This window comes from Gopherus evgoodei, chromosome 4 (assembly GCF_007399415.2).
Source record: "Gopherus evgoodei ecotype Sinaloan lineage chromosome 4, rGopEvg1_v1.p, whole genome shotgun sequence".
NCBI classification, from domain to species: domain Eukaryota; kingdom Metazoa; phylum Chordata; order Testudines; family Testudinidae; genus Gopherus; species Gopherus evgoodei.
The window spans coordinates 123,225,086-123,249,991 of record NC_044325.1 but is presented as its reverse complement, the minus strand read 5'-3'; the positions used below and the strand labels follow the sequence as shown (position 1 = coordinate 123,249,991).

Here is a 24,906-nt window from a genome sequence, read left to right as displayed (position 1 = left end):
GCTGGATTTGATGACTTCTTGAGGTTCTTTCCAGCCCTACGTTTATATGATTCTATACTGCAATGAATGGGGGATGCTATCTGTTACTTGACACCAAGCCATGCTCATAGGGGAGCTTCCTCCCTACTTCATCTTCCCCTTTTCTCTCATCATCATCATCATCATCATCATCATCATCATCATCATCATCATCATCATCATCATCTCACCCTTGCTGTCCTTTCACTCTGAGGTTGGAAACAGCTGATAGGCACCCATATCCTATACTGGCACTTCTCTGAAACTATTGTCTTGTTCTCTGGAATTGAAGCTAGCTAGCTATCTTTCTCTCTCAGGCATGTATCTAACTGCTGTGGCTGTGAAGAAACACTCAGTTCACTTTTTGGAGGTTAACTGGCATAGAGCGGAGTCAGCAGAGAGCTTGGAGCAATAATTTTGAGATATACAATCTGCCTCATTCATCTCATTGAGGGTCAGCTCAGATGGCCAGTAACTATTACATTCCTCATGTCAGAAAAGAGAGGCAGGGTCACAGAGCGACATAATTTACTGTGAGTGATGTTATATTTTGGTGCCACAAGTGGGGTAGCATTTGGGAATCTCACCTTTTTCCCCCTTGTTCAAGAAGAAGCCAAGACCAAGGAGCCCTGCAGGGCCTGTGGGTATATTGAAGCCCCAATGAGAAGGAGCCAAACTCAAGGAAACTAGTTGAGCCAACAGCACACATGATCATATTTTGAATGTCTGCATAATTTACTTTGAGAGGTGTCTCATTTTGGCAAATCTCATGGGCACGCCATCACCATTTTTTCTCAGTCAGCTTTCGCCCCACTATCTGTTGTACTTGTAACATATTGACTCTGCCCTTTTAGCACGAGCTCATATTTCTTCAGATACATCCTGTGATGGGTTCAGTCACAGAGACTCCCTTGTGACTGTCACCTGATGTGCTGAAATTACCTCTGAGCCTGTTTTTCCTGCCAGCTTGGGACTCCCAGAACCCTGCCTTGTTGAGCCAGACATGCTAACCTGCTTCAACACAGATCCAGGTTCTGGGCCATGCCCCCAAAGCTGCAGGCTTTAAGTAAAAACAGCTCTGCAGGTTACCTGACTCCAGCACCCAGACACCCAGCTCCCAATGGGATCCAAACCCCAAATAAATTCGTTTTACTCTGTATAACGCTTATACAGGGTAAATTCATTAATTGTCTGTCCCCTATAACACTGATAGAGGGATATTCACAGCTGTTTGCTCCCCCAGGTATTAATCACTTACTCTGGGTTCATTAATAAACAAAAGTGATTTTATTAAGTATAAAAAGTAGGATTTAAGTGGTTTCAAGTAATAACAGAACAAAATAAGTTACTAAGCAAAATAAAGCAAAAACATGCAAGTCGAAGCCTAATACATTAAGAAACTGATTAGGTAATATCTCACTCTCAGAGATGTTCCATTAAGCTTATTTCACAGACTAGACTCCTTCCTAGTCTGGGCCCAATCCTTTCCCCGGTACAGTCCTTGTTAATTCGAGCAGCCATCTCAGGAGGTAACTAGGGGTTTTCACATGACTGGAAGCCCTTTTGTCCTGCTCCACCCCCTATACATAGCTTTTGCACAAGGTGGGGAGTCCTTTGTCTGTGCTTGGCCCCCACCCCTCCCTGAATGGAAAAGTACAGGGATTAAGATGGATTCCAGTATCAGGTGACATGATCACATGTCCTGTGAGACCCCACCCTCCATTCTTCCTGGCCTGGCCCACACGTATACAGAAAGATTTTCAAGTAAACTGAGCCATTTACAGTTCATTGATTCTGAAGCACCCTTAATGGCTTCCACTTAATATGTTTACATCAGTGATACAAGTTTATATCTTATTATCCTAACTTCAGACATAGAAATAATACATGCAAACAATTACGATGAACACACTCAGTAGATTATAAGCTTTGTAATGACACCTTACAAGAAACCTTTTGCATAAAGCATATTCCAGTTACATCATATTCAAATTCATAAGCATATTTTCATAAAGCATATGGAGTGCAACATCACACATCCCATCTGAAGCTCCTGTAGATGTGGTACATCCTATACAGCAGTACAATCTTCTTCCTCATGTATTTAAATATCCCACCAGGCTAGGAGGAAAAGTCCTCTCTGTCTGCTTTCTTGGAGGAATTAAACTGGGAGGCTGTGGCAATTGCTAGGTGTGAACTCGCTCATTCCACATGCACATGCCAGCTGTGTTGAAGGCCACCCTTACGGGAACTGGCTTGCTTGGTTGAAAGGCTGTGAGGAAACCTCACCACTGACTTCTTGCTGCCATCCTGCCTCTCACTGGGGGAGGGGAATGCCATTCCAGAGGGGAAACTCAGCCCTTCCCAAAGAGGGACAAGGGATTCATTGTCAACCACCTGGTTGGCTCTGGTCTAACTGCCTGGCATGGAAACAGGGCTGGGAGAGAGCCATAGACTTGGGCAGTGAGCATTTATTGCTGCTGAAGGCAGCAGGCTCAAATGCAGCTTGAACCCAAAGCTAGGAAATTTGCTCAGGGGGAGGCCACACCCCAATTTCAGCTGGGCTAGAAGAGTGAGCCAGACCCTGCAGTGGAACCATGACCAACATAGCATCACAAGGGTGGATGCCTGGTGATGCAGCAGAAACTGGGATTCAGGACTCCAAGCTCACACTATGCCTAAGCAGCTTGGGTTAGATAGTATTGCTCTGTATCTTTAAGCGTTAGAGACCCGGTATATTGTACTATGCTAGGTGGTACATGTAATTACATGCAAGGACCTTGAATGGTCCCTTTTATTAGTTCAGGTTTTGTCCCTGCCCAGATAAATGCACTGATAATTAAATCAGAAACCAGCATTTATCTGAGGTTAATTCCTGCCTCTCCAAAGGTTGTGGAAGGGAACCAAGAGACTTGGGGGTAGTGGGAGGCAACTGGAGTTCTCTACTCTGCCTCCAGACACATGGCTTGGAATGTGAGGCCTACACAACAAATGAGGGTGTCCCTACCACACTAGGTGAGGGCCTGATGGTTGTGCAGGAAAGAGGAAATACTCACTGATGAAGTATTTGTGCTGATGGTATCAATTTCTTCTTCATCATCCCAAGCCGTGAAGGTGAGAAGACCACAACAGGTCAGCTGGGCTATAGAGATCTCCTATCCTTCCCTGAGAAACACCCACAGAGGCACTTCCCCACTTCTATTTCCTCCTTGAGATGCACCTTTTTAGACAGCTCCTAACTCTCCCATTCCTCAATCAAATAAAAAACTGTATTGCCATGACAAATGAAACTGATGCTACCAAAGTGTAAGAGGGATTTAGAAGCCTCTGATTTCTCTCAGAGGAAGATATGGTCTAAAACTTCTCACCAGGTTAAGGCGTGATAGTGAGTTTGGGGTCCCTGTGCTCATTTGTTGTTTCCCCATTCGTGATTTACTGGCAGGTTGCTTCATGATGTGATGCTGTCTCTGCTCCTGCTTTCCTTTCTCCAGGGGTGAGGAACAGTTTTTTCCTCACCAATCTTTTTCTTTAAATATATTTTAGCATCTCTGATAGTTTGAGGAAGCAACTGTCTTACTTTCTGTGGAGTAAAAATACCTTTGTTTTAGTCTGTCACCTTAGCTAGACAGTCCAGTTTCCATGGGTTTCCACGTTACTTTGCTCCTCCCACTTTACTATTCAGTTTGTGATTCCTGATTCTGAATTTGGTGAAAGTCTGCCTGTTATTTGCATATTTCACAATAGTAATGTGGTTCGCGTCTGTGAAATTTCTGTTTGGGGATCTGTACCAGCCTAAAGCAGCAAAGAATCCTGTGGCACCTTATAGACTAACAGACGTTTTGGAGCATGAGCTTTCGTGAGTGAATACCCACTTCGTCAGATGCATGCCAGTAAATCATGAATGCATGCATCTGATGAAGTGGGTATTCACTCATGAAAGCTCATGCTCCAAAACGTCTGTTAGTCTAGAAGGTGTCACAGGATTCTTTGCTGCTTTTACAGATCCAGACTAACACGGCTACCCCTCTGATACTTGCACCAGCCTAGCTATTTAATATCTTTTAAAATCTGTTCTTCCTTACGGTTTGCCTACTGATTTTTCTTCTCCCAGTCCCTAACTATCATTCAGGTTTGGGTGTGGTTTTTGGTTTGTTGTTCAGAAGGTTAGTGGTATAGAGTGACACCTGAGAGTACTGCTATGAGGACGAAGTGGGTTTCATCAGGTTGGCTTGGGTTCTTGCTGGTTTGATTGAGACGCCTCTTATTTTGGTACCTAAGTAGAAACTAAGCACTTTCCAAAATCTGGCCTTTAATGCACCAGTGATGAAGAAGGATTTCTAGGATGTTAGGTATATTTCTATTACTGTCCCAAACCAGGCTCTTGGGAACACTGATTTCTTATGGAACAGTTTTGAATTTCTGAATCACATAAAGTTATATAAAATAATCATAGCCCTGACTAAGCTACTGGACACTTTCCCCTGCAAACTATACTCCCCGTGCTGAATGATTAATACACCCACACTGAACAAACAAGGTGAAACTCTTTGTTTCTCCAGGGAACCACTAGTGTTCCAAGCAGCAAGTATGTCTCAGCACCAGCCCTTTTCCAGAATGGCTGCAATCCTGCAGTGACTCAGAAGCTCCAAAATCACACACACTGGACAAGTTACTTCCAATACACTACAGCTTCCTGACTGCTAGGTCTTTTAGCACTATATCCTTTCAGAAACCAAGTTTGTTCAAAACCATTCCCTCACACTCACCTCCACAGAGAGTGTCTTTCCCAAGGCAAAAGGGGAGGGATGTAGTAGAATATCAGGGTCCTTCGGGAAGCAGTTGGTTTTGGTGTGATGCTGGTTATGTTGGCAATTCCGCCACATGGATGACAATCCCTGCAGGAATCAAAACACACTGCTGCTAAATATAAATGGCATCATTTATTATTATTTTATCATTTGAACTCTGGTAGTGCCTAGAAACCCCAACTGAGATCAGGCCCCTGTTGTGCTAAGCACTGGACAAACAGTCCCTACACTGAAAGGCTTACATTTTAAATAGACAAGACAAAGGGGTAGGGATGGGGGAGTAAGAAATCTAATATACAAGCAGAGTGAATAATATAATGGCTGCAAACGTATTAGTTCCACAAAATAAATAAATAAAAATGAGTTCTGAGTGAGGTTTTGTTGGGGAGAATTAGGTGCACAAAGGAAGTGAAAAGTGACTTAGAAAGAAAGGGGATAAAAGAAAAAAAGGGAAAGAAAAAAGGAGTGAAGAGGGAGAACAGGGAGGGCCATCTGAGTGAGACTGAAGTGAACTGCCAATAAACATAAAGGAAGAGCATCTGAAGGTCTCTGCTGTGGTGCCTTGCATCTACTCCTGTTGGATGAGTTTTTGAGTGGTCCTTCTAGCAGTTTTTCTTCCATGAGCTCACATGGCTGGGGCATGTGGGAGCCTGCATGAGCCTTATCATTATTTGTTCACCCTTTCCTTGAGAATTGTGTCATGTTCTCCTCTCTGCTACATTTATGGGGCAGACTATCCATGAGAGACTTTCTGAATAGAAGGGGCTCACTCTTTTAACCTACCCTGCTGAAGTTCCAAAGGGTACCCTTAGGCACTTACCTTTAGATTGAACACCACACACTCATGACACAAGTGGTTCCATTTGGACTTGGTGAAGACTGAAAGGTGCCCCAAATCATGCTGGAACCACCAGCCCTGGAACTGGAAGAGAAAATGCATCACTGATAAAATAGGGCCAGGGTTCCTTGAACTTCTGTAACAGGGCCAGGGCAGGGCTATGTCGTCTTTGCACAATCAGTTCTAGATGATGTGGTGGTCACTTCTCGCTTTAAACTCTATAAAACCAGCCTCTGTCAATTAACCCCAGCTCCAACAGGATGGCAATACCTCCTGATGATACCAGGAATCAATTTCTACCCTCCACACTCACAGTGCAGGGTAAAAGATGTCCCTAGAACTATCATTTAAACAACCTAACTTGATGAATGTGCCCTTTGCTATTATGGGTGACATCTTTTGTATCCACTATACACTCAGTCCTAAAGAACACCCCAACCTTATTATCAGTGCATCCCAAGCCCATATTGGGGAGAGCACAGTGAAAGGACCAGTAACACATTTGTCTCTACCCATGAATTCCTGGGGACTCCTCTTTTCAGTGCACTCTAACCTCAACCTGGTGAAGGTACAGAGCACTACCTGACTTGGCTGACACACACGGCTTGTCTACATGTGAAAAGAGGTTGTCATTGGTCAGCTAACCTCAATTTAACTGCAGCCTTTTTCTGAGTGTAGATGCAAAGTAACACATTTAATCTTGAGTGATTTATTCGAGGGATGACCTCAACCAGCTCAACTCAGTTGAGAAAAAGTATGTTCTCTATGTCTACAGATGGGGAAAGCTTGTGATTAGGTGGAGTTCAGGTAACACACTTGAACCTAATCAGTTCCACCCGTAAAGTGTCTCTAGGTTCAGACACAAAAGATTACACACAGGCAATGCCATGTCCAGTGTGGGAAGAAGACTGGGAAGAGGAGAGGACCCAGTAAACTATAGATAGGAGAAATGTGAGCTGCTAGTTCTAGCTACACTCACCCAAAAAGCACATTACAGACGGCTGAGTTCACTTCATGCAGTACTTCTCTTGTATGTGCGTTCTGAGACAGATAGGGACTGGAGTTGGTCTGAGCTCCCTACAGCCACTGTTTCTCTTCAGAACCTTTTTCTGAGTCAGGGTGGCAACTTAAGAGGTATGAGTTTCCCACATCCATAGCTTTTACAAGACAGTTCCTCCTGCAGATTAAAAAAGCTGTGAGCTCTCTGTTCCCAGCAGTATTACAGTATTTTTAGTTGTTCTGAACAACTTTGCCTGAACCATCCAATAAACCATCATTGCTGGACACTGCAGACACTCCATTGGAGAAGCTCACCTTATGAAACAGGGCAAAGGGCCATAGCAGAGTCAGCAGCTGAGGAAGTGACTACAGTAGGACTATATAATATGTGTCCCTCACAACAGTGGTTGGGCAGTTTACCTGAGCTGCTGTTAGCAGCAATGATGCAGTGAGAAAGGGCATGAAGGATGTTCCAATGTACTAGAGGGTGAACCAGCCAGCAGCCTCTAGCTCAGAACTTGAAGGAAATTCAGGAAGAAACAAAGGGCTTGGCTACACTCGAAACTCCAAAGCGCTGCCGCGGGAGCGCTCCTGCGGCAGCACTTTGAAGTGCAAGTGTGGCCGCGGTGTCAGCACTGGGAAAGAGCTCTCCCTGCGCTGCAGGTACTCCACCTTCCTTTTGGAAATCTTGCTGAGGGCAGGCAGTATTATGGCGGAGCAGTAGTGACTTCTACAGTTAAGGTTGTATAGAGCTTTGTGTTTACTTTAAAAAATTGGCTACTAATCTAAAATCCACATGTATGGGGAGACTGTTTTGAAAACTGGTATTTCACACAGATTATTATGTATAGTAGGGTCATTTAGTCAAGGAGGATCTGCTTTTAAGTTTCAAAGTGCTCTAAATTCCATGTGCATGGCAAGATGGTCTTGAACATCATATATTTTTTGTGGTGCAAATTTGATGTCATTAGTGCAAGTGGTTCCTGAGATGCAGCCTTCCTCCCATTTAAAAGGGGGGGAAAAAGCTTCTTTTAACAATTTTAAATTGTTATACCTTCTTTTCACAGAGCCATGGAAAAAAACTATAGCTTCAACTCCCATAAAATGTATGTCACTGAACTGCCCCTGAGTTCAGCTATACAAGAGTACCAATGACCAATTTAGAAATATTTTGAAATAGATTGCAGTACAAAAGTTTTAGCATTTCTGTTTACCACAGTTCACACCTCTGCAAATTAGTGTTTTCTCAGAAACAACCTATTGAGTGACACATACTGAATAACATGCTCACAGGATGGGTTAAGGGAATGGGTCCTGATCCTTACATCCCAACAGCGTGCATTCAAATTCTTTCCTGAGGAAGTCTAAAAGGCGTGTATGTTTGTGTGCTCTGCTGCCCAACATCTGGCCACAACGGAGCCCCTTTTGGAAGTGAGAGAGGTGTGCAATTATGAGGAAGCTCCGCACCTTACAAGTGAACCCTCCCCCCCCGGTATCTACCTATCTGCCTAGCTCAGGAGTGGGCAAACTTTTTGGCCTGAGGGCCACATCGGGTTTCCAAAATTGTATGGAGGGCCAGTTAGTGGAGGCTGTGCCTCCCCAAACAGCCAGGTGTGGCCCGGTTCATTTCAGAAGGCTGAAAAATAGTTTCCCACCCACCTCTATTCTTAATCCCTAAAAACTGTGACCACAGCTGTGCCACAGCTGAAAACATTTATGCTATGTGCAGTGGCAGCCAAAAAGGCTAACGGAATGTTAGGAACCTTAGGAAAGGGATAGATAATAAGACAGAAAATATCATATCGCCTCTATATAAATCCATGGTACACCTGCACCTGGAATACTGGATGCAGTTCTGGTCATCCCATCTCAAAAAAGATATATTAGAGTTGGAAAAAGTACAGAGAAGGGCAGCATAAATGATGAAGGGTTTGGAACATCTTCCATATGAGGAGAGATTAAAAAGACTGGGACTGTTCAGCTTGGAAAAGAGACGACTAAGCGGGGATATGATAGAAGTCTATAAAATCACAACTGGTGTGGAGAAAGTGAATGAGGACGTGTTATTTACTCCTTCACATAACACAAGAACCAGGTTCACCCAATGAAATTAATAGGCAGCAGGTTTAAATGAAAAGAAGGAAGTATTTCTTGACACAACACACAATCGACCTGTGCAGCTAGTTGACAGAGATTGTTGTGAAGGCCAAAAGTATAACTGGTTAAAAAAAGAATTAGATAAATTCATGGAGCTTAGGTTCCTCAATGGCTATTAGTCATGCTGGTCAGGGACACAGTCCCATGCCCTGAGCGTCCGTAGCCTTGCATTGCCAGAAGCTGGGAGGGGATGACAGGGAATGGACCACTCAGTAATTGCCCTGTTCTGTTCATTCCCTTTGAAGCACACAGCATTGGCCACTGTTGGAAGACAGGATACTGGGCTTTATGGACCATTGGTCTGACCCAATATGGCTGTTCTTATGTTCTTAGCTCTTCTCAGGGCAGCTTGGGCTGGGGTGGAGGACAAGGGAGCTGTAAGTCCTTGTATTCCCCTGCACGTCTGCACTGTTAAGGGCCAGGCCAGTCCCAGACATAATTTAGACCTCCTTTAGGCTGCTCTACATTATGGCTGGCTGCAGTAGCCTCAATGAGGCATTCCACAGTGTGACCAGAAGCAATCGTGTATTCACGAACTACCCACTCTGTAATAATCTTTGTACAAGATATGCCTTGTGAGGTATTATTTGAAAACTGCTGGTCAATAATATAGTGAAATATATGTAGCAATATTATATGTAAAGTTATGAAATCTCCCTTATGATGTTATTAGTATATGTTCAAAATCACACAGCCCTGCCTCTGGGAAAAAGTTGTTAAACAGATCTGTCCTAAACAAAGAAACGTGTGTGTGTGTGTACTTCAGTTTACATACGTAGTACACAGAGTCCTCATGACAGCAAAGGCAGGAGACCAGGGAAATCTGCATTTCAGCAAACAGAAGAGGTGAGAAGAAAGAGCATGGAGCCACCTTCACCACCAGTGCCTTCTTCACTGTTTGAATAAACTTTGCTTTGAGGGATAATCATCAGAAGAATCCACTTCAAAGGGTGACTCGACTATAAAAATGATGGGCAAAAACACCCCAAGTCATCTTTCTTTCCATCTCTCTCTTTCACAACAAGGGAACCAGCCCTTTGATTTTGGGGAAAGGGGAGAATCCCGACCTGAGAATTTGGTCAGTCATGTTGCTGGAAACACCTGGTAAGGACTTAACAAGCTAGATTTGGTTCAAAGTAAAGTTTTAGCTATTAGAAAGTGTTTTATCTGTATTTGTCTTGTAATCATTGCTGACTTTAATACTTTATACTTGTACTCACTTAAAATCCTATCTTCTATTGTTAATAAACTTGTTTTCCAGTGTTGTCTTTAAACCAAAATGTTTGGTAACTCCGGTTAAAGTTGAATATTGACCCACTTACAGGGGCAAGGGACCTCTGTTCTCCAAACTACCCAGGAGAGGACTGGACAGTAAAGAACACAGTTTTGGGAAAATCCAGGACTGGGAGTGTGTTATTGTCACCCTGCAAGTAGTAACCAAGGCTGGTGGGAGCCAGAGTGGGATTGGTGCTTGCTGATAGGCTGCTGGACCAGGACTGCTGCTATTCACAGACATTTCAGTGTGACCTGCACAATGGCAGGCTATTTGTGAGCCACCCAGGTGGGGAGCTACAACAGCAAAGCATTGTGAGGCACCCAAGGTTGCAGGGCAGGCAATGACACAACCCTTCACTAGTCTAGATTGTACCTAGGCATGTGACATACCATTAGGGGTCATTCAAGTCCAGTCAGTCCAGCCCTGTCCTATTCCACTTGATTCACTTGCAAATAGCCTCCTAAGATCTGGGGAAGGGGTGGGGAAGGCATAGAGCTGACCATAACATCTCTGTAGTATTTCCCTTGGATTCATTCATGACACAAGAAATCCCAGCTGGCATTTTAAGCCAGTTTTCCAGCCCTTGATTGGTTGGTCAGGTCACACCTTGACAAATCTCCTGGGCCTCACCATGGTATCCTGTCCCACATAGTAGTTGACAAGCAACATGATCCTTCCCTTCTTCTCAGTTCTTACCATGGCATCTTGCCCTGCACACTGATACCTTCTGCTACATGTCCCCTACTCCCCCTCCTGGCTCATACCGGGGCATCTTGCCCTGCATAGAGACTGATAAGCCATGCGTTGCCTGGGTGCCACCAATAGAACTGGTTGATGTAATAGACCTTCCTGTCAATCACCAGCCACCGCTCCTGCTGCGGGTGCCCCCAGCCCGTGCGGAGCCCTATCGCCTCCCTGGTGAAGAGCTGCAGGAGCCTGCCTCCTCCACTGTATCCCTCAAATGCACTTTAGGAGGCCTTGACTCTGAAGCTATCCCCAGCTGCCTCAGCACTGAGCAACTTCACTCTTCTTTCTGCTGCCGTCACACTCCTGAGCTGGTACTGAGCTAGCTGCCCTCTCTGCACTAGCCATATTGAAAGTGACCTCATCCAGTCTTGCCCACCCAAGAGCCAATTGGCTACTGCATTCCTCTCAGTTCAGCTCTCCCAGGGCCCTGAAAACCCACTGGTCCTGCCAAACTTTCCCCTGTTCTACCCCTATTAGAACTCCCTTTGCCATTGACCTCTCTCCCTTGGTAGTTTGGTAGTTAACTCCAAAAAGGATGATGCAACTGGATAAACACAGATTCTGACTCAGGTTCTGGGAACAGAACATTCTTGGCAGCATGATCTCAGCTGTCAAATGCCATGCCAGAACAAATTAGATTAAGAAAAAGCCTGACTGCCCATGTTTTGTCAATAAAGCCTTCCACTGGGATGAAAAACAGAACAGCAACGAATTCTACAACCTTAAGTTTTGGCTGTCCTGCACTACCTGTAAAAACAGAGATGAACAAATTATGAAGCAATAAATCTGTAAGCACCTAGAGGACAATAGGGTTATAAATAATAACTAACATGGATTTGTCAAAACAAATCATGCCAAACCAGCCTAATGTCCTTTCTTTGACAGGGTTACTGGCCTAGAGGATGGGGGGATGGTGTCGACATGTTGCAGCTTGATTCTAGTAAGGTTTTTGACACAGTCCCATATGACATTCCCATAAGAAAACTAGAGAAATGTGGCCTAGAGGGAGTTACCAAAAGATGGGTGTCCTACTGGTTGAAAGACTGTATTCCAGAGTAATCACCAATGGTTTGCTGTAAAAGTTGGGGCATAGCTGTAGTGTGCCCCCCCCCCAGGGGTCTGTCCTGGGTCTGGGTATGATTCAGTATTTTCTTTGGAGACCTGGATCATGGGGTGGAGTCTGCTTATAAAATGTGCAGAGGACACCAAGCTGGGAAGGGTTGCTAGCACTATGGAGGATAGGATTACAATTCAAAATGACTTTGACCAGCATCCCCACATGAGAACAACCTGACTTCTTCGATTCCCCTCCCATACACACTTCTGGCAGTCTATTGGCTCGCACCCTCTCAGGAGCCCTTTGGATGCTGAATACCCCAGGTGCTGCCTACGTCATGCCCCTTCCCTTACATGTGCTCTGTTCCCTCCAGGCCACTAGTCTCACCATCAATTAATTATCCTTGGGGGAGCAGGTCCCACGTCCCTAGTCCATTTTAAAACTTGGCACTTTAACAGGAAGAGGTTTTTAATTATTATTTTTAAATGGCTCCCACCTCTAGCCACAGGGGAGATGGTTTATTTGTATTCCCTTTGTTTTAAAATTCCATTGGTCCTTCCCTAATGTCTACAGTTACCTATTGTCTCACTCACTGTTAGAATGGCAAACAGTGCTCTCCATAACAAAGAGAAGAAATCAATATCCCAGATTACCCCCCGGTCCTAATGCAAGGAAGGGTTACAGAAGGAAAGTGTTATTAGAGCATTGTGAAATACTGTTATCAGGGCTTGTCTACACCACACATGCATTGCTGAGCCCCCTGGTAGAAACATGGCTTAAACAAGCAGGAGTTTTTCTGCAGGCATAGCTAAACCACCTCCCTGGAAGACATTAGCTTTGCTGAGTTGCACCGACACTGGGGGTAATGCCAGAATAGCTACTTTGGCAAAGAGTGTGATTCTCCCCCCACCCCCCGCCTCAGCTGACATAACTATGCCAGTGAGACTTTGTAGTGTAGACAGTGGGTATAAGTACTCTAGAAATGCTGTAGCAGAGACATTTATGCTGGGTCTGCACTAGTGAGTTTACAGTGGCACAGCTGTACTGATGCAGCTGTGCTGCTGTAAGATTGCTTGTGTAGCTGCCCTATGCTGACAAGAGAGAGTTCTCTCGTCGACATAATAAAACCGCCTCAATGAGTGGCAGTACCTATGTTGGCGAGAGAGGATTTCCCACCGACATAGTGCGTGCACACCGATGAAACTTATATCACTCAGGAGGGGTGTTTTTCTTCACACCCCTGAGTGACATAAGCTTTGCTGGCATAAATGGTAGTGTAGACATGATTTTATACAGCAACAGAAGGAGTTCTTCCATCGCTATAGTAAATCCACCTTCAGTTCCTTCTCTGCCATTAAGTTCTATAGCCGAGAACTCCAGAGCAGAGGGGAAGGAGGGAGGGAGGGTAGTGGAGCACCCATAAGGACACACATTTTGAAGAACTGCAGATACTGTACAGGGGGAGTAACCTCTTCTTCTTCGAGTAGTACCACTATGGATGCTCCATTCTGGATGACTATTGAGCAGTTCACACTAAGGAGGAGGGAGCTTTGGAGTCAAGTCCAAAACTGAAGATAAAACAGCAGAGCCAAACATAGCATGGGAAGCTGAGATCTGGGTTACTGCATAATGTTCCGAAAATGGTATGTATAGAGGTCCAAGTCCCGGACCTTTACATTTCAGTAACAGGAACATTTTTCAGAAAGGCTATCCAAGTAAAAAGATCTCATTGAGTGCACTTGTACACCTGAAGGAAGTTGGAGACCCCAAGATTGATAGTGACAATTCATGCAGCCCTATATCTGCCTAGTGTCTCTGCTTGGAGACAGCAGACCCTTTAGATCTGTCTACAACAGAGAAACAATTTGAAAGACTTTCTAAAAGATTTAGTCCTCTCAAGTTAAAAGGTCAAAGCCCTCCTATCACTATGCCTCAGTGAGTCACAGCTGAAGATGCCAGATTCAAGATAAACTGCTGAGAATTAGGGCAAACTCACACCAAACTGGTGGTTATTCTCTCATTAGATTATACAAAGCCAGTAACAAAAGTAAGTTTCTGTCTCACTACATTGGTTAACAAGAAGTCAAAAAATGTAGTCTCTGGGCATTCCAGCTCTTCCTTCACCACCCAGACATTGGATTCTATGATGAGTGGTTACTGAAGACCAATTTCATCAAACGGTCCTTCTGATCTCAAGAGATCAGCCATGTAGCCAGAACATAGAGACTGGGGGGAAGGATTTGCCTGGCTTCTCGAGAGAAAAGATGAGAGATGGTCTGGAAGGTGATCAGAGAGCAAACAGCCAGCTGGATGAGGTTAGAGAATGTCTGTCTGTCTTGGCCACATCAGGACTACTAGGATATCCCTGGCCTTGTCTTTCCTTATCTTGATCAGAACCAGGAGTGGCAGAAGCGCCCTGAAAGTGGGGGAGTAGGACCACAGATGCCCAAATCATGGCCATGCTCCCATTGTGCTGCCTAGCCATAGGATTCCCAACTTTGGATGTATTCCTGAAGGTTTCATCACATGACAATTTTTAATTAAGGATGAATCTTTAATTCCTAGAGACTCCAAGGCAATCCTGGAGGGTTGGCAAACCTACCCCCCACAAGGTCCCGTTCCTGCACCACCCCTTCTCCCCAAATACCCACCTTCATGCTGCCCATCCCCCTCTGAACCTCCACCCCACACCGCTTCTTCCCCTGAAGCCCCACTCCTGTGTCACCTCTTCCGCTCAAGATCCCACCCTCCATTTGCTCCTTTCTGCCACTTCCCCCTCATCACTCACCCTTATGGCCAGTAAAAATGGGGGGCATGGTCTCCTGACCCCCCTGTTCTGCTGCCCTGGATCAGAACTTTTGATATTAAATGCTTTACATCTTTTAGGAAACTTGTAATTATAGAAACCATTGTTTTTGTTATAGCTCTAGTGCGGGAGCCGTTCTCTGGCACTTGCAAAGCTTAGGTTTCCATTGAGATGAATAGTCCTTTTTATTTTGCTTTAATCTTGCTGTTTATATAATGTTGTTATATAAATCAATGGCTCACCCTTCCTGGAATACTGTGTTCCATTCTGGCACCCTATCTCAAGAAAGATATAACAGAAATAGGAGTTCAGAAACAGGGGATGAGAATATTTGGAAGAGTGCAGAAATTTCCATATGAGGGGACATGAAAAGATTGGATCCATTTAGCTGAGAAAGGAGTTCAGTAAGAGGAAACATAATAGAGATATGCAAAATAACGTATAGCATATGGACAGTAAAGGGGGTGCTCCTGTTTATCCTCTTCAATAATACAAGAACAAGAGGACTGTCCCAGCTTACCTCAGCCAGGAGTGTCTTCCAAAGTGAGCTCACCTAGTTTTCAATAGTCCAGCCAACATCCAACTTGCACAAAATGAATCTAAAAGGGGTCTCCATGACCTAAAACAAAGTGTGGTCAGTAATAGCCCCTGACTTGACCTGACTTCTTGGATTGTGGTAGAGGGAAGATCCATCCTTCCTCCCCTGGCTTCTTTATCTGTAATTGCATCAGAGACCAAGCACTGGTGATTATTTTTTCTATTTTGTGCTGTTTCTGATTTATCCAGGCTGATTCTGATCTAATTAATACTGATGCAAGAAATAGCATGGACTATTCAGAAACAGTCACAGAGGGATGGGGCTGGATAGAGATTGACTAGACGGCTGTTCTAACCCTAAGGGGCAGATAGAGTTAAGGAAGGCACAAAGTTAAGAGTAAGGGAAAGTTAGGTGTAGGTATGAGCACTGGGGGCTGAGGGAGACTCATTGCCTGCCACCTCTAAATTTTTGTTGATTGAATTCTTCCATATGGCTTTACATCTCATGAATTCTCAAATTGGACTCCCTAAGTATTCTTAGGTGGTTGAACCTAGGACCCTAATCTTCCCTTCCTTCCTTTGCCAGGAGAGTAGCTGCAGGAGGTCGGAGCAATGACTTACCAACAGGAGGAGAGGCCATTTTCTCAAACTTGCTGCCCCTGCAATTGCCTTATTACTGACATTTACATGGAACTCATTATCTAGTTAATCACCTTTTTTGCGATATGTAGTTAGTGATGCAGTGTCTTGTGGGCCAGGAAGAGAAGAAACTAAAGAGGGGGTGGGAAAATTAAGGCGGGGACATGGCAGGAAGTTACAGTTGGTCAAAATGGAAATAAAAGGGGTGGGCTCAAAATAAGTAGGGGAAGGGATCAAATAGAAAAGGTTTCAAACTAAAAATGGAGCAAATAGGTTAAAAAAACCCAACACCCTCATGTTTAATCCCTTTCCTGTCCCTAGTCATCTATCCTTTCTCTATGTAGCCCTTCTGCTAGGTGCAGTTGGCAGCAAGAAGGGCTGGGTTCAGTATCTAGGGTTTCCTCTTAGCAATACAATACAGAACCAGCTCAAGCCTCCACTCTGTTATCTGGGAAAACTGACCACCACCTCTGGGCACCTCTAAGAAGGAATACTTCCTCTTGCAAACACTGAGTCCCCATATAGCAAAGAAAACTTTGAATAAAAAAGAGAAAAATAACCTGACTTTAATTCGGGAAAAAACCATAGCCATGATTCAAAAGCATATGACCACGTGTAAAACACCTACCCCAGAGTATGTTGGGCAGTGTCCTTTGCCTCAGTTTCTCTCCTTGTGGTGTGAAAATCTGACAAATGTTCCTTTAACATGCCACTCCCTGCTCCTACACTGCACCCCATTCACACTTGCTGTCCTTGGCCAGCGAAGACCCAGAATTCAGAAGTACATTCATGTGTGTTTACCTCCCATTGAGGAGGTGAAGGAGGGGGGAAGGGAGCAAGGCATCAAGCAATGCCTCAGATGCTGCTGCCAGGCCATTTATTCTGCGTCACTGTCCATTGTCATGCAATCGTTCACTCTGCCGCTGACCACTGTGCTGTCGTTCACTTCACTGCCATTGGCTGCTTGTGCCATCACTTTTTCTGCTGCCACCAGCCTCTCTACTGCAACCTCTGCAAAGTCTTGAGGTCCCACCACTTAATATAGTTCTCATGGATTTCAGCAATTATTGGGGGAATCGCACTGTTTGTGCTGGCTGAGTAGGTTCTTTCACTGAAAATGCTGTCCCAAAGCAGATCCAAGGGTTAGTACCTCGTTATCAGCAATTTCAGTTCTAGGGATCACTGAACAGGGCAGTACTGTGGAGCCCTTATTTCACTGAGGGACAAATTCAGACTACACTTCCACATCTGTATAAATTCTCTGTTTCACCCTGCTTTCAGCCCTGAGGCTTTGGAGGCTATTTTTTGTAGTTCTTGTTGCACAATGATTTTATGGCTGAAGTACAGTTTTATTTCATTGCTAAATTTATTCACCATAAGGCTGGTTACACAACTGTAATCTCTCGCTGTTCAGTGAAGTTGAGCTTTTGCCAACAACTCCACCCACTTGTACTGCACCCACCATGCAGGTTTTCATTATCGGTGGCTGGGTAACAGTTTCTGTTTGTCTGGCATTTATTTCATTGCCTCGAGTTTGAGGTTGTATCAGAAGTGAAAGAATTAAGTTTAAAGTACCATGCATACCTTAATCAGGAATTTAGCCATTTAGGTGAGTGGTAAAGGCTTGAATGGTGGCTTGAGCTGAATTAAGAACAAGAATAAAAACTTCTAGTGGTCCATCATTGTTTTCCATGGAGGGGTGTTTTAATAAATGATCACTGATGCAGAACTGTGCAAAACAACCCTTGTTATGTACTTTAAAGTCACTGGAAGCTGTTAAAATTTCAGCGTGGAAGGCATGGCTAGCTAGTTTGGTATTATTTATTTGTAGTTTAAATGCTTGCAACTGGTGTGATCCAAGAACTATCCAGTTGGGACTAGTAACACCATGAAAGGAAATGCAAGTCACTGCCTGTAGTGAGTGTGTGTGTGAATGTGAGTCAGTGAGAGAGAGTGGGGGAATCTGAATGAATGAACCAGAATGGTTTTTCATATTGTTGGCCAGCAGATACTTCATGTATATGGAAGTAAATCTGAAACAAACAAGCCTGGCCCTGTGGCAAAGAAATGTTTTAAAGACACTGTCCTTTTAAATGTTATTTTCTGTCTCTGGGAGGGAAGATTGTTAAAAGACTGATTATACAATTATGCAGCCCAAACAGGGCTGCACAAAACTTGGCAGCTGTGGTAGGTGTATGGGTACTCAAAAACATCTGGGGAAGCTAATTTTGTGGGGTTGTCTAGACATAAACTAGGAGGCTGGGTAGACAGAAGTGGTGGGGGAAGCTGGGGGTCAGTTACGAGAAGCTGGGTTTGTGAGGTTGACAAGGGGCAGCTTGGTGGAGGAGGAGGCTTGGAAAAACTGAGGGTGTACTTAGACTTGTGGGGGGAGAATTTGAGGGTGGTGTAGGGGTGCGTGTGTAGGGGAACACTGGGTGACTGGGGAGGGAATTTTGAGGAAGCTGGAAAGGGTCTGGGGTGGCTGGGTCCCGTGGACCTCCCTTCACTTGCTCTTGCTTGCTTGATTCTCCCCACTGCTCTACCCCTGCACAGATCCAGCAGAGAGAGCAGTGAGACAGATGCTGCAGGACTGCAGTCACCACAGTGGCCTCTAGTGGCTGTGAGCTGAAATTGCAGGCTATTCCATGTGACTGGGGGACATAGAGTTTGGTCTATGCCAGAGGGGGGCAAACTACAGCCCATAAGACTCATAGACTCATAGACTCATAGGTCAGAAGGGACCAATCTGATCATCTAGTCTGACCTCCTGCACAAGGCAGGCCACAGAACCCCACCCATCCAATTTTATAACAACCCCTAACCCAGGACAGAGTTATTGAAATCCTCAAAATTGGTTTGAAGACCTCAAGCTGCAGAGAAACCACCAGCAAGCGACCCGTGTCCCACGCTGCAGGGGAAGGCGAAAAACCTCCAGGGCCCCTGCCAATCCGCCCTGGAGGAAAATTCCTTCCTGACCCCAAATATGGCGATCAGCTAAACCCTGAGCATGTGGGCAAGAGTCACCAGCCAGCACCCAAGAAGGAATTCTCTGCAGTAACTCAGTTCCCATTCCATCCAACATCTCCCCGCAGACCATTGAGCAGACCTATCTGGTGGTAATCCAAGATCAATTGCCCAAATTAACAATCCTATCATAACATCCCCTCCATATACTTATCAAGCTTTCTCTTAAAGCCAGGAAAGTCTTTTGCCCCCACTACTTCCCTCGGAAGGCTGTTCCAGAACTTCACTCCCCTAATGGTTAGAAACCTTCGTCTAATTTCAAGTCTAAACTTCCTAATATCCAGTTTATACCCATTCGTCCTCGTGCCTACATTAGTACTAAACTTAAATAATTCCTCTCCCTCCCTAACGTTAACCCCCCTGATATATTTATATAGAGCAAGCATATCCCCCCGCAGCCTTCTTTTGGCCAGGCTAAACAAGCCAAGCTCTTTGAGTCTCCTTTCATAAGGCAGGTTTTCCATTCCTCGGATCATCCTAGTAGCCCGTCTCTGGACCTGTTCCAGTTTGAATTCATCCTTCTTGAACATGGGACACCAGAACTGCACACAGTATTCCAGATGGGGTCTCACCAACGCCTTGTATAACGGTACTAACACTTCCACCCTCCTGCCTGGCCCCTGAGCTCCTGCCCCAGGAGGCTAGAGGTATCAAACTTACACAGAGCAAAGAACATGCCTGGCTGTTTGGGGAGGCACAGCCTCCGCTAACCGGCCCTCCATACAATTTTGGAAACCCATGTGGCCCTCAGGCCAAAAAGTCTGCCCACCCCTGGTCTATGCAAATGAAGAGGCTGGTTTGGAGTGGCACTACTAGGCATAAGACAGACTAAGTAATTGCTTAAGGCCCCCACACAGCTCAAGAGGGCCCTAATTTGTGGAGATAATGCAGTTAGAATTCTCAGGGTGTGGGTAGGGACCATTCATCCCCCATTATTCCTGCGTAGGGCTCCCAATGGGCTAGCACCGACTCTGGTGGCTTGCATGTATCAGTGGCTTACAAGGTGCATGAGATGTAGAAGATCTGCTCTTCGGGTAGGTTTCAGTTTCTGCTAGAGTTAATAGGAGTGCAATATAAAAGCCTGTAGGCCAGAAATATTAATGCTTGTTTTATGTTGTAGTTTAACAGACTATGGTAGCTCTTTAAAGTAGGAGTAGATGATGGCTTATAATATTTTGCTATTTTTTTCCCCATTATAAATTCTGAAATAAAAAGCTGCAAGCACATTTTCCTCACTTCATGGCATCCTTAACTAGTTCAGTTGTTTTCAGGATATAATTACCCTGCAATCATTATAGATTCAAAGCGGTATCAAACTTACACAGAGCAAAGAACAGTTATTTATTGATACTGAAAGTTACATACAGTAAGAATTAAAACTTTATGCTATATATTGTATGCTTGTCCTCCACAAATAAGTCAATTTAGATCCATCCTATGTCTTTGCTGTGGGTGGTGGTGGTGGTATATTTTCTTGTATATCACAATAAAATATTAAAAGTGTGTGGGTGTTGGGGGGGGGGAGTAGAATTCTTATTTTCTGCCTGAAGAAAAGGTTACTCACTCTGTGCAGTAACTGAGGTTCTTTGAGATGTGTGTCCCTGTGGGTGCTCCACTTCAGGTGTTGATGTGTCCCAGTGCCCCTGATTGGAGATTTTTGGTAGCAGTGCCTGGTTGGGATGTGTGTGCACAATAGCCATCTCATGGTGCCACTGGCACTTCATCTAGTGCTCGCACATCTTGATCCCCTCAGTTCCGTCTCTACCATACAGTCCTCAAAGCGAACTCTGAAGTAGAGGGGAGGAGGGTGGGTAATGGCACACCCACAAGGACATACATCTCGAAGAACCTCAGTTACTGCACAAGGTCAGTAACCTTCTCTTCTTTAAGTGCTGTCCCTATGGGTGCCCCACTTCAGGTGAATGTAGAGCAGTGCCCTCATAAGGATGGAAGGGACTTTGGATTGTGGTTCATTGCTGAGGCTAGTACCATGAGGCCTCATCTTGTGTCTGAGCTTGACCTGAGATTAATGCATAGTTGTTTGTGAATGTGTGTTTGGAGGTGCAGATAGCTGCCCTGCATATGTCTAGAATGGAACTGTTGTGTAGGAATGCTATGGAGGCAGATAAAGCTCTTGTTGACTGGGTTCTGATGGCCGGCGGGGCTTCAGAGTTGTGTAGTGAATAGCACATGTGGATACAGATGGATATCCATTTGGATAATCTTTGCGTGGATATGGTAGAGCCTTTAGACCATTCTGTTGTTGATACAAAGAGTTGGGGTGATTTTTAAAAGGGTTTCATTCTGTCCAGGTGAAAAGCTAAGGCACAGCACACATCCAATATGTGAAGGGTCACCTCTTCTGTGTTAGTATGTGGTTTTGGATGAAATGCAGGTACATGGATCGGTTGGTTGGGGTGGAACAAATATGAAATGTTTGGCCTAAATTTAGGGTGTGTTCTAATGCTTGAAGAATATTGTGTATGGGGAGTGAGCCATGAGAACCCTTATCTTGCTGACTGTCCATGCTGATGTAATGGCAACCAGAAAGGTCACTTTCATAAATAAATGAAGTAATGAGCATGTGGCTAAAGGTTCAAATGGGGCTCTGGTTAGCCTTTGGAGCACAAGGTTTAAGTCCCTGGCTGGTGTGTGTTCTCACATGTCTGGGTACATGTTCTGTATGCCCATTAGAAATAGTTTAGTAATGAGCAAATATTGAGGTCCCGTCTACCTCTTGATGGAAGCCCGTGATGGCAGCAAGATGAACGTTAAGTGAGCTCATAGCAAGTCTTGAGTTCTTTAGGGATAATAAGTATTCCAGGATTAGTGGAAGCGGTGCCCGTCTTGCAGATATTTGTTTGGTCTGGCACCATAAGAAGAACTTTTCCATTTTTGGAAAAAAGTAATATGTGTCTTCCTGCTGTTTATTAACACTTGTTTTACTTGTTCTGAGCAGGTTAGTTCATCGCATTGGAGCCATGCCTTCAGGTGAAGTCTCTCCAGGTCTAGATGGAAGACTTGACTGTCATGCTGAAAGAGAAGATTCTATAGGCAAGGGAGTGTGAATGGTGTGCAGATCACCATGTGTGACAGGCAAGGGAACCAAGTCTGTCTGGGCCATGTCGATACTATGGAGGATTATTTTGGCCCTGTTGGTTCATATTTTGTGTATTACCCTGGAGATCAGAGGTATCAGTGGGAATGCATATAGGAGGGGAGCATTCCATTTGATGAGAAAGGCATCTCCTAGGAATCATGCTCCCAGTCCTGCTTGTGAGCAAAACTTTGAGCACTTTGTATTTATTGTCATGAACAGATCTCTGTGCAGGGATCCCACACATGAAATATGTGTTGTAATATTTCGTTCATTTCCCATTTGTGTTCTTGGGGAAACAGTCTGTTAATGTGTCCGCCATTATGTTCAGTCGACCTGGGAGGTATGCTGTGGTAATAGTGATGTTTTGTTTTATGCACTAGTTCCATAGTTTTAAGGCCTCTGTGCATAAGGAAAGGGATGTGCTCCACCCTGGCAGTTTATATAGAACATACATGCAATGTTATCCGTCAGGACGCTTATCGTTTTGCCACATATAATAGGGAGAAAATGTAGGCACATGTTGCGGACCGTGTGAGATTCGAGCAGATTGATGTGTAAGTGTGTTTCTGTGGGGGAAAATTTGCCTTGGATTGTATGTTGGTTCAGGGGAGCTCCTCATCAGATCAGTGAAGCATCTGTTGTGATTTGTACGGATGGAGGATCTTATTGAAATGGGATGCCTGAGCAAAGTTTTACTGGGTTTGTCCACTATCGGGGTGGCCTCTGGGGTCGGTGTGAGTCTTTTGTTTAGAACGTGCTTTCGTGGGATGTATTCCAAGCTCAGTAGTACTTGCAGGAAGCACATGTGTAGTCTGGCGTGTGTTACAATGAAAGTGGAGGCTGCCGTACATCCCAAGAGTTGAAGGCAGGTGCATGTAGACACCCATGGGCTGTCTGAGACCACTCATATGAGGGAGGTCATTGCTGTGAATTGAAGCATTGACAGTTATGCTTTTGCCTCCACTGAGTCCAGTGCTTCTATGAAGTCAATTGTTATATACTGGAGTTAGAGTAGATGGATGGTAATGTAAAAATATGCATTTTGTAGGTCCATAGCTGAGAACCAGTCCCCCTCGTGCAGCATTCACTTTGTGGCTTACATACTTAGTTTATAGATTTTAAGTGTATATTGTAGCCTTTAAAGGCTCTTCCTTTTCTTTCTCAGCACTGGCTTTTCTCCTTATTTCTCCACATTCTTCCTCTCCCCAGAATTTACACTGTCCCCATTTTCACTTTGACTCTTTCACACTAGGAAGAAGTTGGATAGGATTCACTGCCACGTACACAGCAAGGGAAATGTCAGCAGAGAGAAGGGCTGCTGTTCCTACTGCTAAAGCCACCTTCCCATAGTAAGGTTAATCCCTAGTGGTCCCCATATACCCATACCAAACCTTACAGAGGTAGAATAGGAGAAAAAGTATATCATAAAACCCCACACTCACACTGAAACTAAGCCCACCAACTCTCCCACTGCAGCAACTAGGCCCACTCATCTCTCTGAACCTGCTTGCCCTCCACTGCTGTGTACTACATCTTCATGGCAGTAAATACCAGGTAACTCCTCCATAGGAGCTGCTGCTGCTTATCCATGCAGATAGGCATCAAGCCAGAGTTCCCCCGAATCCTTCAGAGAGCTGCAGAAGGGAGAGAGTTGGAGCCCAATTAGTCAGCAAAGGAGACTGAATATAAAATCAAGAGAAAAAAAATACAGGGGTGAGACAGAAAGCAAGAATCTAGTGTGAAGCCCCATCTCCCCTGTTCAACTCTGGAAGGACAAGAGATGATGGGCTCAGAGCATGCGTGACAGCATTCGGCCTCTGGACTACCTGAGAATGCTGCCTCACAATATGAAGCTCCTTTTGAGGTCTCTACAGAGCTTTCTAGGCCATTTTGCCACTGTGCTGACCAAGAGGTACTGATTAGGGAAGCACATATACCAAAGTGACCACAGGAAATAAAGCATCAGAGCTCTGACACTCTCCAGTGAGAGAGATGGGGCAGGAAGAAGAAATAAAATTTCATTACTGCCTAGAAACAAACCCAAACATGTAAAATAAAGTTAAAATCAATACAGGCAAAAAGAGGCCTGAACCTCAGCTTTTTCCACAGGGAGACAGAACTCTGCTGAGCTGTTTTGAATACCCACACAGACCAAAGTACAGACCAACAGCGATAGGGGCTGATATCAAGATCCAGAGAATTCACACTCCTTCTCTGAGGGATTAGGTGAATTCTAATAGATAACCCATATACAAAACAAATCCAAGTAAATTTAAAAGACCAGTGATAAATCGAGTACAAACTTATTCAATAGTAGCACATTATTGCACATCTAAATGGTTTGCCTAAGGTCAAATCCTTGTGTAGTAATTATGAAACCAAAACTATATGGCAGGACCCTTAATTCTGTTCCTTTGTTTCTCCATCTTAGGCATTGAATGAGGCAAGGGTCAGGGGGGAGGGGGAAGATGGGACGTGGGACGACCGTATGTGATCATACAATTAAAGACTTTATCATAATGCATATGGAAAAGATTAGAGAACTATGGTTGTACATTCAACTGCAAATTTGGTATTTCCTAACTTTCAAGTTCTTGACTTTGCAAACTAAATGACCTTTTCGTGTGTGTGTGTGTGTGTGTGTGTGTGTGTGTGTGTGTGTGTGTGTGTGTGTGTGTGTGTGTGTGACTGATTTCCTAGATTTTTCTTTAAAAGAAAGTAAAAACCAAATTCCATTATGTGCAACTCTGATCATCTACATCCCTCCCCCAAAACCCATCATGAATGATCAACAGGATTTGAGCCCTAAACCTTCACAGGGCAACACAGCATATGATTACTCAAGTTACCAGACTAACAACATTAACTGGCAGCAGGAGAATGTAGTTTTCCCAGAAGAG

General features: G+C 44.5%; 1 protein-coding gene across 18 annotated transcripts in view; it reads right to left on the bottom strand.

The window, feature by feature from the left end:
• The window catches only part of LOC115650614 (acyl-CoA (8-3)-desaturase-like), a 95,790-nt gene that overhangs the window by 19,264 nt on the left and 51,620 nt on the right, over nucleotides 1-24,906 (bottom strand). For 10 of the 18 annotated variants that reach the window (XM_030560824.1, XM_030560826.1, XM_030560822.1 and 7 more), the window contains 2 exons: nucleotides 5,647-5,748; nucleotides 4,027-4,913 (listed from right to left, as the gene is read on the bottom strand). In XM_030560824.1, coding sequence (XP_030416684.1) covers nucleotides 5,649-5,748 — 100 coding nt within the window. In that variant the 3' untranslated portion in view covers nucleotides 4,027-4,913; nucleotides 5,647-5,648. The other 8 variants (XR_004000137.1, XR_004000136.1, XR_004000135.1 and 5 more) reach the window with 7 other exon arrangements.